The sequence below is a fragment of the Pelecanus crispus genome, chromosome 4, assembly GCF_030463565.1.
Source record: "Pelecanus crispus isolate bPelCri1 chromosome 4, bPelCri1.pri, whole genome shotgun sequence".
Classification (NCBI taxonomy): domain Eukaryota; kingdom Metazoa; phylum Chordata; class Aves; order Pelecaniformes; family Pelecanidae; genus Pelecanus; species Pelecanus crispus.
The window spans coordinates 77,468,349-77,484,949 of NC_134646.1; the positions used below are offsets into that span (position 1 = coordinate 77,468,349).

At 40.7% G+C, this 16,601-nt stretch overlaps 1 protein-coding gene across 5 annotated transcripts in view; it reads left to right on the forward strand.

Annotated features, from left to right (window-relative positions):
- ZFYVE28 (zinc finger FYVE-type containing 28) overlaps positions 1-16,601 on the forward strand; it is an 81,800-nt gene that overhangs the window by 8,331 nt on the left and 56,868 nt on the right. For all 5 annotated transcript variants that reach the window (XM_075709104.1, XM_075709105.1, XM_075709106.1 and 2 more), the window contains exon 2: positions 13,744-13,881. In XM_075709104.1, coding sequence (XP_075565219.1) covers positions 13,774-13,881 — 108 coding nt within the window. In that variant the 5' untranslated portion in view covers positions 13,744-13,773. The remainder of the gene's footprint in view (positions 1-13,743; positions 13,882-16,601) is intronic.

The window sequence follows — 16,601 nt, forward strand, 5'->3', positions numbered from 1 at the left end:
ACTGTCCTATTGTTACTGTTAGTGTATAATTTGACAATAAACTACTAATCAAATGGCTGGAGTTCTAGGTGATGGGAAGAAAATAAATTGTTATCCATTAGGGTAGCTTGTTCAGTCATTGTAACTTTATAATTAGAGAAGGAGAAGCTTAAATACTTTGGTCATAACTGCAAGTTCTTTTTGTGGTATAAAAATACAGCGGCTGTGTTCTGCCTCAAACATGCTTTGGAAAGAATTTTTGTTAGCTCGTTTCAGCACACTGTTTTTGGTGGAAAAAAATGCAGACTTTAAGACAGTCATATTAACAAAATTGTTCGTTTCTGAAAGAATTACATGTATTAGCAAGTTACTACTGCTTCAAAGAAGTTTGAAATGGTTGGTATGAAAACAGCTTGTGATAAGGAAAAGTTTGTCAGAGAGCAGTCATTGGATAGTAGGCTCATGACCTGCATAAAAACTTCCCATTTTAAAGGCTCTGGGAAACAAATAGTTGGGTGAAATTAATTATGCAGAAAGTGTGCTGTGTTTGTTAAGAATGCTTACCTTTTTGCAGTCTACTCTCTCCTGCTGGATTTTCAGTTTTTAGAGTAGTGCTATTTTTTCAACACTTTTTTTTAAAAGTAATGTTGAGATGAACAGCAGTATTACCCCAAGTACATGATTCTTACAGCTGCAAAGCAAATAAAGCTAACTTTTTATATGCCCATACTGCTCCTTGTTCCATTGTTCAGAAAAAAGCCCAGAACTTAATTTAAAAAAAGGAGTCCTTTTGATACTACTGTATGATGTACAGAATATAAATCCTTCATTTTGCCCTGAGAATACATTTTCATTTCTCAAGGTTTCTGTGCATGAAGATTACTTAAGCAAATACCAAGCAACAGATATTTGTATTCTTTGATTTCTCAGGTGCCCCAGGGTATCTGTAACCGCTGCTAAAGTCGTCGTTGTTCCACTTACATAGTGCTCATAATAAAACAGCAGAGCAGTTGATGTAGAAGTGTAAGTGATCATCTTCAGGCTGCAGAGCTTGTTCAATTGATTTGTGCAACTGAGGCACTGAGATTAAACTGTCTTATTGACGTAAGCTCTTGTAATTCTTGCTTTAGAATTGTTCTGATACTATGAGAAGGTATTTTTTTGTTTTTATTTCTTCATTGGTTGTTTTTTTGGTTAGGTCTAATGTAATCTCATAGAATGCTTTGGGTTGGAAGGGACCTTTAAAGGTCACCTAGTCCAACCCCCCTACAGTGAGCAGGGACAGCTTCAACCAGACCAGGTTTCTCGGAGCCCCGTCCAACCTGACCTGGAATGTTTACAGTGAGGGTGGGGAAACACTGGCACAGGTTGCCCAGAGCGGTGGTAGGTGCCCCATCCCTGGAAACAAACAAACAAAAAAAACCCACCACCAACAAAAATCTTCCTTATATGTAGTCTCAGTCTACCCTCTTTTAGTTTAAAACCATTACCCCTTGTCCTATCGTAACAGGCCTTGCTAAAAAGATTGTCCCCATCTTTCCTGTAGGCCCCCTTTAAGTACTGAAAGGCCGCAATAAGGTCTCCCTGCAGCCTTCTCTTCTCCAGGCTGAACAACCCCAGCTCTCTCAGCCTGTCCCCGTAGGAGAGGTGCTCCAGCCCTCGGATCATTTTGGTGGCCCTCCTCTGGACCCGCTCCAACAGGTCCCTGTCCTTCTTGTGCTGAGGGCCCCAGAGCTGGACGCAGCACTGCAGGTGGGGTCTCACCAGAGCAGAGCAGAGGGGCAGAATCCCCTCCCTCGACCTGCTGGCCACGCTGCTTTGCATGCAGCCCAGGATGGGGTTGGCTTTCTGGGCTGGGAGTGCACATTGCCGGCTCATGTCCAGCTTTTCATCCACCAGTACCCCCAAGTCCTTCTCCGCAGGGCTGCTCTCAATCCCTTCATCCCCCAGCCTGTATTGATATCGGGGGTTGCCCCATCCCAGGGTGCAGGACCTCGCACTTGGCCTTGTTGAATGTCATGAGGTTCCCATGCGCCCTCTTCTCAAGCTTGTCCCTCTGGATGGCATCCTGTCCCTTGGGCGTGTCAGCTGCACCGCTCAGCTTGGTGTCATCTGCAAACGTCCTGAGGGTGCACTCGATCCCATTGTCTGTGTCATTGATGAAGATATTAAACAGCACTGGTCCCAATATGGACCCCTGAGGGACACAGCTCGTCACCCGTCTCCATCTGGACATTGCACCATTGACCACTGCCACTACCAACCATCCAACCAATAAATAAGGATGAATTCTAGCAGACGTGCAGAGTAATGTCTACTTTTGACTTGTGTGATAACTGGGATTACAAAATATTTTCCATTTTCACACATTCCTACAAACCTCTGGCCTCAGTGTCAGCCCTGTTTATTATTTGTACTATTGTCCTCCATAGGGATTTTGCAAATTTGACTGGAAAATAATTTAACCTGGTAGCTGGAATGTGAAGAGTTCTCTTGGTAGATCTAATTAATATATTTGTGGCTTATTCTGCAATGCAAATAAGAGTCTAAAAGTACATCATATTTTATAATTGAGAAAATAAAATTTTGAGAGCATTCCTCAACTAGGAAGGCAGCATTATCTTTACATAAATTTTTTTGGAGATCCTGAAATCACTCATTTAAAATATACAGATAGTAGAAACGATCCTAGGCCAGAACACTGTGTTAGAATAGAGGTGTCCAAAGATTTGGGCTCTGCAGCTTTGAGTTGAACTGTTGTTGGATATAAGGCTTTATTGGTGGTATAATACCTTATTGGCCTTTCTTTGTCTTTTGTCTTCAGCTGCAGAACTTCACAATAACTCAATTAACTCTGTTTCAGTGAAATCAGATTTTCCATTGTTCTTTAATGCAAAGTGTGTTCTTTCTCTCTTAGCAGGTAAAGGCTTGTGGATTAACAATGCTAGGTTTTATAACTGTATTAATGGAAAAGCATAGAGTGATTTCAGAAAAAAATATTAAAGTAAATTGAGTGGTTTTGGTCAGAGTCCTATGATAACTTTAGCAGCTGTGCATGTGGATTGCCCAGTCTTTGATTCAAGTAAGCCCTTGGGCACTCAGTAGAGATGTTATAAACATTTCAGTTTCAGTAAATCTTCTGGGTTTATTGCTTGGCTATGTGCTTGAGTATGGGCAAACAAGATAAATAAACCGGTTTTATAAAAAACCTGCACAAATATGTATTTCTGTGTTATCACACCTAGTTCTTTAGGTGTAATTCTGTGGTCCATTGGCAGTGTCAGTTTAAAGGTTTTCCATTCCAAATTTACACTGTTCTTGTTCTTATTCCCACACTTCAGCATGACACGCCCTCAAATCACAGCTTCCCATTAGCTTAAACTGATTTGAGACTATGCTGCCATCAAAAGCGGCAGCCTTGTCTGTCCGTCCTTCCTTCCAGCACCAGTCTGTGTGCTCGTGTTCCAGCAGTGAGTGAAGAGCCATGGAGTGGGTGGGATCACCTGGGAGCCTGGTTGTAGAGGAGGCTTTGGTGGGGTTGCTGTATCTCAGCCAAATGGTCACATTGATTCACTGTCCACGTGGATGCACGGTGGCGTGGAAGTGCTGATGTACAGCTGGAGCAGTGTCCACAGATAGGAGTGGAGAGAGGGAGGTGGGTGTATAGATCCTTATCCACAGCCAGTTTACACAAGCTGTGGCCAGCTTTAGACCTCTAGGAAACCACATCTTCAGCTGTACTGATAGAGGTATTTGCAGAGTCATTCTGTGAACTTTAACAGCAAAATGACCTGGGTTACTGTGGATCAGTGCACTGAAACTGTTCGCATGTGCCCCCTGTATAAGTGAGCTGAGGGTGCTGCTGAGGCAGCCTGTGACAGCCTGGAGACGGGAACAAGGGCTGCAAAGTAGATGAGATGTGGGGCTAACTTCTCAAGTTGGCCTCGCTGCCTAAGGCGTACACTGCAAAATGGCCGTACGCTGTTTGCCCGTCTTTGAAAAGTGGCTTTCTGTTTCAGGTGTAAGAGAGACTTATCTGAAGGTGTCTCCTGTTGTCTGATAAGTTTAAGTGGTATGAGAATAAGGAATCTCTAGGAAAAAAAACCCGTGCTCTTTTATTCTGTGCTTATCTGAATTGTATCCATGCTGAAGAGAAAGCAATTTTAAAAAGAAAGTCAGCATTAATGAGCATCCCTTGATGAAGAAGGTATCTGTGAAGAGCTGTTAAATAACTCATAATAATGTCCTAGTGGATTGGCAGCGAGTTATCTAAGAAGTACTAATTGTATTCATTAACATTCCTGACAAGAGCAAACTGGGAGTATGTACCATAATCACTGTGAACAATGAGGCAGTTCAGAGGTGTGATGTTTTCATGTCTGATTGCATCTGTCCGTCAAAGAACATTTTCTTGTAAAATTACGCAGAAATAGATCTCGTTAAAGAAAACAAGTTAGACTAAAGCTGTAAGACAATCCCTGTTGGATTCTGAAACCTAATGATTGGTTAGAAGTTGGCAGGAATCTATTCCTGATGTTACTCTGTTAATTCATACAAAGGTTAAACAGTGTAGATTGAGCCAGGGGTACTTTTAGCTAAAATAATGGCCAAGTCTTTCTAGCCTGCTTAATTTGCAACCCTTGAGTCATTATATTAGTTATTTTAGTGGAGGTCAATGAAGGAGACAGCAAGGGTAGTTATTGAGATCGAGGGAAGAAGTTGAGTGAAAGAAGCCTTCATGTTCCCGAAGTTTAGAAACTGTAGTAGACAAAGATATTTTTAACAGGAGAGGGAAGAAGCAGGACCCAAAAGCAGATCCTCTCCAGCCCATTCCGTTGTAGCAGAACTCTGGGGCGTTACTCATTGATCTGTGGTGAAGAGGGGAATTGTGCTGGTTTTCTGAATTGTATCTGTTTGTGAGGCTTTTTCGAAAATGTAACGGAGCTGGTGGGCTCTAGAGAAATTCTCATAAGGTCTATATCTAAGAGACTTGATGAAGATATAGGAAAGCCAGAAATTTGTGCCAGAAGTGTTGGGCAGTTGGCTGATGGGAGAGTGAGCCAAGCCTTGTTCAAAGAACATTATTCTCTTTTATACAATCTTTTCCAATTTAATTGAAGTGGGGACAGTGCCAGTTTAGAAAAGAAAGTAAAACTGAGAAAAGCATTTTTAATTAAAGTGATGATGTCAAGGTTAACCTTAAATTCCACACAGTGCACATTTCTGCTGTACTGTTTATCTCTGATAATAGAGCTTGTAAGTTTTTGGTTTGGTGTCCGTCTCCCCCCGTTGTCGTCCCCCCCCCCCTTGGAGTTTCATCTCCAGTTCAGTTGTTTTGTAATTGATTACAACATCTGTCATTTCATTACTCCTAGTAATGATTACTTCTGTGAGTTGCATTGCTCCAAGATGTCTTCTCCGTGCTGCATGACATCTTCAAGCAGTTGATGTCAGGTACCTGTTTGCTGTTTGGGTATGCAAACTGAGTGAAAGCTTGTTACATTTCTTTTGAAAACACACAGGCTTGTCAACCCTTTCATATGTTTTTGCTGTACTTCAAAGCACTGTGAATGAAGAAAAAGAACTTGAGTATAATTGTGCTAAATGTACTAATAGTCTGTAAGTATCAGAAAAGTTGATTTTTCTTTTGTTGGGACTTAGGCTACAACTGCGGATTTTAAATTTTCCTTTTCCCCCCCCAGAAATTTTAAGTGATCAATGGAATAATATAGCTAAGTAGAAAAAAAATGTGCAGCAACAAACATTTCTAATTAGTAAATAAAATAATTGTGTCTTTTTAAAGCTTGTCTGCTTAACAGCTTTTCTTTGTTGTTGGGAAACTTTCGGTTGCTCGTATTATTTTTACACTAGAGAATGATTAGCACGATGGCTAGAAAAGATAAAATGCTTGGCCATAAGTTGGGTCATCAGTACAACTCTATCTAGTAACTGAGAATTTTATTTTCTTTCTGAGTTTTGATTCATATTTGATCTTAGGGAGCGATCAATCTTGTAAGATATATTTTCTCTGAAAAAAGGATGATAGTAGTGTGTACTACTGTAGTCTTAAATTGTAGTTTTGCATGTTAACCTTCTTGTGTTTCCACTTGTTCATGTGGATCAAATAGGTTATTTGGAGAAACTGCCTATTATCTAAGACTGTGGGCAGAGTGGATTGAAAATGCTGTGCCCTGCAGGTCAGGAGATTAATTTGCAGCAGAGAACCGTAGGGAGGAAAGCTGGCTCCCTGCCAGCTCAGCACCGAGTGTGCTGGGGATGCAGGATGCTGTCGCGCTCTGCAGCAGGGGAAGGCAAAGCAAAGGTGCTAGTCAGTCATGATTACCTTGCCTCCCTTCTGCTCGTGGCCTCAGCTGGAGAGCAGCTTTGGAGGGATTTGAAGAAGGTGCTGCCAGCTCTGTGCCAGGCTGGAATTCTTCTGTGCTTGGGAAATCCTGAAGTACATTTTAGGGCAGTATTGGGATCACTGTACCATGTTAGGAAGGCAGTTGCCTGGTACTGGTGGAGGAGAAAGCCCATTTTATGTTTATTGTGGCAGATACCCATGTTCACAGCGAATGTCTCTTATTCTTCTGTTGCTGTGAAACTATGTAAAAAGGGATGTTAGTGTACCAGGTTACTTACTGGATTATTTTCAAATGTCTTTTAATATAAGACAAATGTTTTAGAGTCTTTACGGAAAAGTCTTAAGTATGTATACACTGGAGCATGTCTGTATCCACAATGTTTACCTAGTAATATTTTGCTTCAGTGTGGACAAAGTGCTTAAGTTATCTCTTACTGATAAAGGGAGGCTTGGCTGAAAAGCTCTGTACTGAGAACAGTCTTCCAGTACAAGTTTGGGTATGCTTCATTTCAGTAAAGACAGTCATATTTAATGTTAGTTAATGGCTTTTTGGAGTAAAACAGATTTCACCACCACCCCCCTTTATGGTAACATCAGGAACTTTTTGTTTTTGTGCTCTGAATTTTTTTTTTTTTGTGCTCTTAAAATGCTCTTTTCTGCGGGGAGAAGATGATGCCCTGTAAGGATACTGTACTTAATCTAGCCTCTAAACTTGGTGTTAGTTATAAACAGCCCTTATGTAAAGAGGGATTCATCTTTTATTTACTGAGAGCCATATTTGGGCAGGTAGTAAGAAAAGAGGGAAACGAATTCCATTATTAGGTCTTTGTTAGAGGCAAAGATGCTGAGAACAGATTTAAGTTAAATGTGATTTGTCAAAAGAGCGCACACTGGCTTAGTGAAAAATGTCATTTTAGCCAATAAAGAAATACTACATCTTTGTTAAAGAACCATTTTTATTGGAAGCTGTGCTCAAATATCTGTGATCTCTTTTATTTGAAAACTGATGTGCCAGTGTTCACCACTTTGTATGTAACAAACGTGGGGAGATGTAATTATTCAGTGTATGCATAATAAATTTTGAATATATGCAGGAGGTAAGATCAAAATTTCCATTAATAAACCTGTGGTATTTGGAGTGTTTAGTGCCCTCGTGAGGGTATACTAGCAAGACAGTTCAGGAAGAGCAGCTTTGACATTGCAGTTCAACACAAACTGCAACAATCATTGTTGCTGGGCTTGGGTGACACAGCATTTAAATTGCTTGAGATCCAAGTTGCCTTTAATTCATGATGAATGGGATCAAGTGCACCCTCAGGACGTTTGCAGACAACACCAAGCTGAGTGGTGCAGCTGACACACCAGGAGGACGAGATGTCATCCAGAGGGACCTGGACAAGCTGGAGAGGTGGGCATGTGTGAATCTCATGAGGTTCAACAAGGCCAAGTGCAAGGTCCTGCACCTGGGACAGGGCAACCCCCAACATCAATACAGGCTGGGGGATGAAGGGATTGAGAGCAGCCCTGCGGAGAAGGACTTGGGGGTACTTGTGGAGTCACCATCCCTGGAAGTGTTCAAAAAACGGGTAGATGTGGCACTTCGGGATATGGTTTAGTCTAGTCTACCCTTGATTGGTTTAGGTGGGCTTGGTAGTGTAGGTTAATGGTTGGACTGGATGATCTTAAAGGTCTTTTCCAACCTAGATGATTCTATTCTATTCTGTTCTATGAAAAGCTGGACATGAGCCAACAATGTGCACTCCCAGCCCAGAAAGCCAACCCCATCCTGGGCTGCATCAAAAGCAGCGTGGCCAGCAGGTCGAGGGAGGGGATTCTGCCCCTCTGCTCTGCTCTGGTGAGACCCCACCTGCAGTGCTGCGTCCAGCTCTGGGGCCCTCAGCACAAGAAGGACATGGACCTGCTGGAGCGGGTCCAGAGGAGGGCCACCAAAATGATCCGAGGGCTGGAGCACCTCTCCTACGGGGACAGGCTGAGGGAGTTGGGGTGCAAGGAGACATTATTGCGGCCTTTCAGTACTTGAAGAGGGCCTATAGGAAAGATGGGGGCAATCTTTTTAGCAAGGCCTGTTGTGACAGGACAAGGAATAACGGATTTAAACTCAAGAAGAATAGATTTAGACTAGACATAAGGAAGAAATTTTTTACAATGAGGGTGGTGAAGCGCTGGCACAGGTTGCCCAGAGAGGTGGTGGAGGCCCCATCCCTGGCAACATTCCAGGTCAGGTTGGACGGGGCTGTGAGCACCCTGATCTGGTTGAAGCTGTCCCTGCTCACGGCAGGGGGGTTGGGCTGGATGACCTTTGAAGGTCCCTTCCAACCCAAAGCATTCTATGATTCTAATTTTGGTACTGCTCTGTAGTGGGCTAGGTTAAACTAGGAGCTACTGCCCAAGGTTCATATATAGAAGAATCCTAAGTTACTTTTAGAAAGTGGAGCATCTAGAAGTTGGCAGTGGGAAGTAGTCAAATAGCTGGTGAGGCAAGAAAGAGGGACTGAAATCACGGCCTTTGGGATCTGTGCAAGATGGGCTGGAGGGAAAGCGGTGGAACTTGTTGCTGTCTGGAGAGAGACTTTGGATCTCTGATGGGTGAAACAGCTGTCTGTAGAGACCCTGCTGGGTTCTGAAGCCAAAATTTTGGGTGTCCTTTGAAATCCTGTTACTTGGATCAAAGAGTATCTCACCTTATTATTGTTTTTTTTCTGTTAATGAAAGTAACCCATAAAAACCTGACTGCTAGCTAATTGCTTTAATTACAACAAAACCTTCCTTTATGTTTGGCCTTAATTTGTGTTCATCAGTTGCTTCTGTTTGTCATAAATGTGATGTTGAAGGCGGCCTGCAACTTAACATCAAGCCAGAAAAAGAAATGAAAAATTTGAAGGATGTATTTAAATGAAGAGGCTAAAATACCATCTATTAAGCTCATGGTGGTATTATCAAAGACTGTAACCTTGGTTAGATCTTACTGATAATTCAAAAAATTGATATTAAAGAGGTACTGAACAATGCAGGAAATCATCTTTCTCTGAAGAAATCTTGCAATAAACCTCAAGAAGGTCATGTTAAATTTAATAGCATGGAAGAACAGCATAGATTTTTATCAAGGATATGTACAAAAGGGTAGATAAGTCTGCCTTTTGTTGATCTAAACATACGTTTTAGAGCATAAGTAAGATGAACTTACTGGCTTTTCTTTTTGTACCTATTCAGAAAGCGAATGCATCAGTTGCTGTTAGCTTTATGCTCTGATTGAGTATATGGCCAATTACTGCTGGGCCGAAAATAAAACAACTTTTTGTCCTCAACTGTGGCTAACTATATACATTATCTCACTACCACTCATTCTCTTTCCTATCAAAATAAAATAAGTGCTCTCCGTTACGTGAAACACCAAGCTCTGTTTTCCAGGAAATGAGGAACTTGGAGTAAATCCCAAAGCAGAATCTCTTCAGCAGCTGCCTGTTGTGTTGCTGGAAAGCCTAAACAGAGCAGCTGAAACAAAACTGTGCTCATCCCAGTACGTAAATGAACCAAAAGATAACATATAAAGCCACCAAAGGATACATTAAAATCCAGAGGCTTTTATGTAGAAAGATGGATCAAGTGAAAGATTTACTACTTCAATTCCAACTAATTGATTTCTGTTGCTTAAATTAGAGCAAAACCCCAATGCTACCATGTATCCGAACCCATTCGTTCTTAGCTTACAAAGCAGAATACTGTAATTAACTAAATTGAATGTTTCTTGAAGGTCTTTTAAAGAAAAGACTGATTTGCTTACAATGCATTGGATGGTCTGTCTGAATTGGCTGGCATACTTCCAGTGTCAAAGCAGCTGAGATTTGAAATCATTATGGGAGCAAGTATTCCAGATCTTCTATTTAGGTTACTCTGCTCTGGGTGTCATAAGAAGAAGGAATGGAAGAGAGAGAATTTTTTTTTCCCCTGTAGTAGGATAAAATAAACCCTGTAGAAAATCAGAGAATTTGGGAAATTTCATGTCTTGAAATAGCAAAAACAATTCACCTTGTAGAATTCTTTCAGCATTTATACACTAAATGGCAAAGTTCCATCAACTATTCTTTCCTTAATCTTCCGGTATCACCAATAGAGTATGCAGGAAAAGATGCTCATCTTTTTAATTGGCTTTTTCACTTAGCTTTTTGACAGAACGAGCAGCTGCCTATGTGAAGCCAGGTAACTCTTTACAAACAACTGCTACTAGTCCAGAGACTGACCTATTGTGATTTATCTCCATTGGGAACTGTATATTAGAATTATAATTACCTATGGTTTAACTTGCTAGTACTGCACAAGTTACAAATAACTTTTTTTTTTTAAACTGACTCAGGAAGTGTGGCATACATGGAGATGGGTTGGTAGATCTTGGGTGCTGTGGAGCAGAAGCATCTAGAGATTAGAGGAATATTGAAGAAATGAGGAAGAATATTAAATGTCGTTTAGGTGGTAAACAAATGATATACTGAAAAATTAGTATTGTACTTGCTTTGTAAAAAGTTTAATTGCCTTTATTATATCCTGTTGCCTTCAGTTGCAATATTTGAGATAAGTGCATTAAGGTACAAAACTTCATGATGGTTATAATACCTCCTGAGATGAGTTAGAATCTTAGTACTTTTCTATATATAATAGTGGTATAATGATTAGAAAACCAGAACGAAATTACAGAACAGTTGCTTGGCCAGGTATGAGTCCTGTTGCTTTACTCTGTTTGCATAAAATATTTTTTGATATATTAGGAATTTTGAGTATGTATGTAGGTGATTATAAAAGGGGAATTCAATCAGTTCTGTAGCTCCTGTAAAATAAGATTGCATTTGAAAAATAATGCTTTAAAGTTAAAAAAAAAAAAAAATTGGGGGGAGGAAAGCTTTTCAATATGGGTCTCATTCTGTGTAACTTTTTAGAAAAAAAAAGCAAGAGATCAAAAATTGCATTTTCCCATATTCAAGTTTTGTGGCAAGTAAAATAAATTGGAATATCATGTCCTAAAATAAAATGGAATTGGGTTAATAAAAATCTGCTATAATCAGATTCAAATATAATTCTCAGAGTTCCCTGCCTCAGTATTTCTTTATTTCCTGCAGCTTTTGTAAAATTTAACTGGTAGGATTAGTTTTAAAAACTGTATCTCTCCAGTGCTAAAAGATCTTTGCAAAGTTTTATTAATTCCCTGAAAACAGGAGCCTGGCTTTTTCATGTGCCAGCCTGTATTGCTCGGGTGATAAAGTGGGAGCTGCAGGCAGAGCACCTGGTCTCAAAATAGATCAGTAATAACTGATTTAAAATACATCATGAGTGACTCGTGCCCTTCTACAATTTAAATGCTTTAATCCTCAGTTTCATTCTTTGTTCTGTAACTTTGGTTGGGAACTAAGTGGTTTAGGAGTTGATTTCTTCATGGGACCTACGTGGAAAATGTTTTGGCTCCCCAGCTAGATCTAGCAAAATAATGATGAGAGAAGTATACTCAATACCAGGAATTAAGAAATGGAAGGAAGGAAAACAGGAAACTTGCTATTAATCTGCTTTTTCTCACCCTGAAGCGTCGTGCCAATTTGCCTGTGATTCCGTGACTGTCTGCATTTTATCCTGGAGAGGGGAGGTGGTGGCAGTCCGGCTCCTTCAGCCAGCGGTTCAGGATGGTTCAGGATGGCAGTGCTGAAACAGGGTGTGGGTGTCTTCGTTCTGACTTCTGCCAGGATTTGAACTTAAGTTCCCCTTGCAGTTCCACTAGGGAATATTGCGAGGTTGGTTTTCCCCTCAGTATCTACAGCGGGCATCTCTTCGGATTCCTAGGGATCCAGGTGCCCCACTAATCCTGGCAGTATGCTAAAGCCCAGCAGAGGGAGGAGTGCATCTCTAAAATTAAATATTTTATGTGGGTGAATCTAGCTGCATTTTCTTGTCTCTCCTCATACCTGCTGGCCATGGCCTGTGTCGTGATGCCACGGAGGAGCTACAGCATGTTTGGTTTTCAGATTTGTTTCTAGAAAAGATGGTTGAATATTATGTGTGCCAGTGTGCTGTAAATATCTGGGGTGTCTGTTTCTTTCAACAACTTCGTTGAAATGAAATGTGTTACCTCGTGGTAGACTTGCAAAAAATACATTTATGTAAAAATGTTTTAATTGTTAACACAAAGTACCTTATACCAGTGCGCAATAAATGTTGCCAGTGGTTGATTATTTCTTTTGGATGAAGGCGACTGTGGTTATGGCATTACTGTTAAGATTATTTTGTGGCAACAGCAGTTCCAGCAGTCTGCGCTGAAATTACAGAAAATGTGAATCCTTTTTCGTACCTAAAGTAGGTTTTGTCTTTCTCAGTGAGGAACAGACTGGGGGCAGGTTTCTTCAAAATTCATGTCTTCTTTTTTAAATGCAGAGGAAACTAAAACAGTGAAGTGTAGACTTAAAGCAATTCGGTCTGTTAAACAGATCCATACAGACAGATTTGGTTTTTATTTGTTTGAAAAATAGTATAAATAAAACATGAATTCTCTAAGTAGTGGAAGAAGCATGAGACAGACAAAACAACTTTAATGAAAGCACTCAGCCTTTTTCATGCTCTCAATCTACCTTTATTATGTTAATCAAATTCCATGCAGTTCCCAGCAGTGGTATGTGAAAATTATCTTTTCAAATAAATGAATACAGATTATTTACTGCATATCAAGAAGCTGGTTGTAGGTCTTTGATCTTTGTCCTGGTGTAGACATAGATCAGAGCAGCTAAGATTCTCTAAGTTGCGCGGTGTCCCCTTATCCTCCTGGATGGCCGGGGGGTGAGATGGCAGGCAGGCGTGCCAGCCCTTGCCCACAGGGCAGTCCGGTGTGGAAACCACCTGCTTTCGATGCCCAGGATGAGTTTAAGTCTGTTCAAGCCCAATGGTCCCAATATAACTCAATTTCTGATGCCTCCAGGGCACGCTCAGGCGTTCTTTTTGGGAAGAATGAAGCGCGTATCATTGGGGCTGCTGAGAGGAAATGGGAGAAGTCTAATTTCCTTGTACTTCTAGTTTATTTACTGATATTTTCCAGATAGATAGCTGGAGGTAACAAACTCTTTAAATCACACCTCCTCGTCAGAAGTCCCACTAAGGCAGTCAGCGTTCAGTGCGCTGAATCTGAGAAACAGTCTTCAGGAAAACTAGAAACAGTGAAGTTCGCCACTCTTCTTTCTGTGCAGTATTCTCCTCTTTGTTGTCTCTGTGTGTGTGATGACCGTAAGAGTTAAACACTGCGTTTGCTATCTTAATTAGTTGGTGCCTCACTAATAAATTCTATTAGAAGTTAGAAAAAAGTTTGTGGCATTTATGTGGGAACAGTATATATGCTATCCTATATTTTGCTTCAGGATAATGTTTTGAACATCATAAATCAAATCATGGATGAATGCATTCCACATGAACGGGCCAACCGAGACTTTTGTGTTAAGTTTCCAGAGGAAATACGCCATGACAACCTTGCAGGACAGCTTTGGTTTGGAGCAGAAGTAAGTCTTTCATATTTCTGTTACTTGGGGTTAATGAACAATTTCTTGTGGCATAAAGCCAGGAGTTTAAAGTACATCTTGAGACTTTTCTGAAAATGGTAAATATAGTTACAGAGCAAAGTAAAGATTTTTGTGAACTTGCTTTGGATGCTCAGTGGAAGGGGATTCTTTAACTATGGCTTTGGTATTGGCTGGGCTAACAGTATACCGGTTTATTTTCATAATTGTCTGCTGCCATTATGAACACCTCTTAAAAACTATTCTTTTGTGAATTAGCATCTGATTCATATTCTTGGTTTATGTTTTTTAAATCCGATGGGCATCTCACGGTTTGAAAAACCTTAGAAACAAATATGTAAGGGAATTTTATCAGGATGAAAGTTTATCTCCAACAATATAAGTGCATGCTGTCACTTTATTTTAATGGTTATGTTATACTATGACTCATATTAAACATTCATAACTTTGTTGATATGACATTTGTTGCATGTAACTTGTTTCATGTGTCTGCTAAAAATATAATGGTTTCTGTGCAAAACACTGAAGTCCACTTTTCTTCTCTTACCTGGTTTCTCTCGAAGACCTGCTTCGAACAGCACCCTGTAGGAACAAGGGATTTTGGTAGTGAATAAGATTTAATTATTTTAACCAAGGGAAGCCTGAAGTATCAGAAAAAAAGATGTGATAAGATACTTATTCACTAGTACTGATGTCTGTTGGCTAAAAATAAAAAAAAAAATCATTGTGGCATCTTTAATGATAAACTTAGTGTCTTCAGATCTGCTGGCCTGAGGGTGACTTTAAGTACCCCAGATTTGTTGAGAGTTGAGGGGAGGGAGTAGTCTAGATATCCCACCACACAACAGCATGTTGTGGTTGTGTTTTCAGCTTTGCCTCTCCTGTACTTGAAGCAGTCCTTCGGCTCCTGTTATTATCTGTTCTTTTCTCTGCCAGTTCCTCCTTCCTTTTTAAAGTGCATGCTCTCCATCAATAGTTCCTATCTTGTTCAGTCCAATATGCCTCCATATGTTCTGTTTCTGCGACTTTCTTCGACAGTTGTTAATTGTAGTCTTCCCTGAGTCAGGGAAGTCCCAGGTAAAATTTACAAAATGAATTTGATATGTCAATGCTACATAATCCTGTCCTCAGCAAAAACGTCAGCAGTTTTTCTTCTCATTATCATGTGACCTTCACTGCTGTCATCCAGGTGATGCCATGCTCTGTTTTAAAATGCTGAGAGTCTGACACACTGGCTTAATGGTGCTTTTCCAACCTAAATTATTCTGAGTCCTTGGTAGTTAGGAGAAGACGGGGTAATTCTTTCTGAACAATCCATAAAGAATCCCTGTGAATCCCATTATCCTTTCTTACTCTAAGAGACTAACAAACCAGGATTACAGCAACAAACAGGAAAAAATGCGAACCAATGTAGTAACTTCTCCTTGCATTGTGGAAAATGCTTGAGGGAGTCACTGAGACAGCCAGTATCCTCTGGGAGAGAAAAGAAGTCTCCCTTTATTCACTGTTTGTGTTGCATAAGCTCATGCTTTTACCCTTTCCAAATCAAACTTTCAACCACCTGGCTGGAGAGACCCATTGGTTTCAGAGAAGGTAACATATGCAGTGATGAAGTAATGCTAACTCATACTAGGGTAGACACTGTCCTCCTGTAAATTCAGGTAGTAAGGAGGACTCTACGGACTGTTAGGAATATACACTTACGTGTCCTTGTCCGTGCAATCGCTCTGAGTTACCAGAGTAAGAGTACCTATCAACAAGTAAGACTTGCCTTATCTGCACTTCCCCACAAATGCTGCTGTGGCTGCTAAGAGGTGAGAACTTGATCTTCTCTGTGTGCCCTTAAAACACGAGTCAATGCACCAGGCTTCTGAGCAAGGGCTGGGATTGCAGGTCCCCTGTACAGAGCTGCAGAAATGCCTCCCACCCAGGGGAGTGCAGGGGAGGGGGGGGATGCAGAGCTGCAAATGGAGATTAAAAAAAAAGGGGGGGGGGGGGGGAGAACTCCGAGACTAGAACAACCTTGTATATGTTCAGTTACAAGTATTTCCATTAATACAGCAAGTATGATTTCTATCAGTGCTTGTTGTCTTCCAAATGTATCCGTGAAGGAATAAGCCAGCAGCAGAGATTATTAAATAGCTTGGTTTTAATAGCAAGATTTTAAACTAGTTTTATTAATGAGTTACAGTAAAAAACTACTTTTAATGTCTTTGTGAGCTGGTCAGAGGGAGTCCATGTATAACTCTCGAGGCAAGGAGTCTGTTAAAGCTGCTTTCCAGAAATGGAAAGGGAAGAATCACTCCGTGACCTGGTTTTTATGTTCTTTCCCATAAAATTAATTCACGGCTTCGGTGGGAGACAGGATACTGGTCTAGCTGGATCCCTGGTCTTATAGCCAGTATGACCAGTTTTGCTGCAAAAGGCATCATGGTTGCAGAATTTCTGTTTTGTTGTGTGTGGTTTGTTTTTTTTTTTAAGGAATAGATTTGTTTTACAAAATCAAGCAGTCCAGCCTGAATCAAAACAGTCCATTGATTGTACTTTAGCTGGATTCGCATCCCTTTTATGCAAGCACTCTTTGCATACATAGACTGTATATCCTACCAATACTTATTGCCGAACTAGTGGGAGAAGAGCTTTTTGAAGTTCTTCCAGCTCTGTGGTTCTTGCATTTCAACCTCCCCCTGTTCTCATGTCTC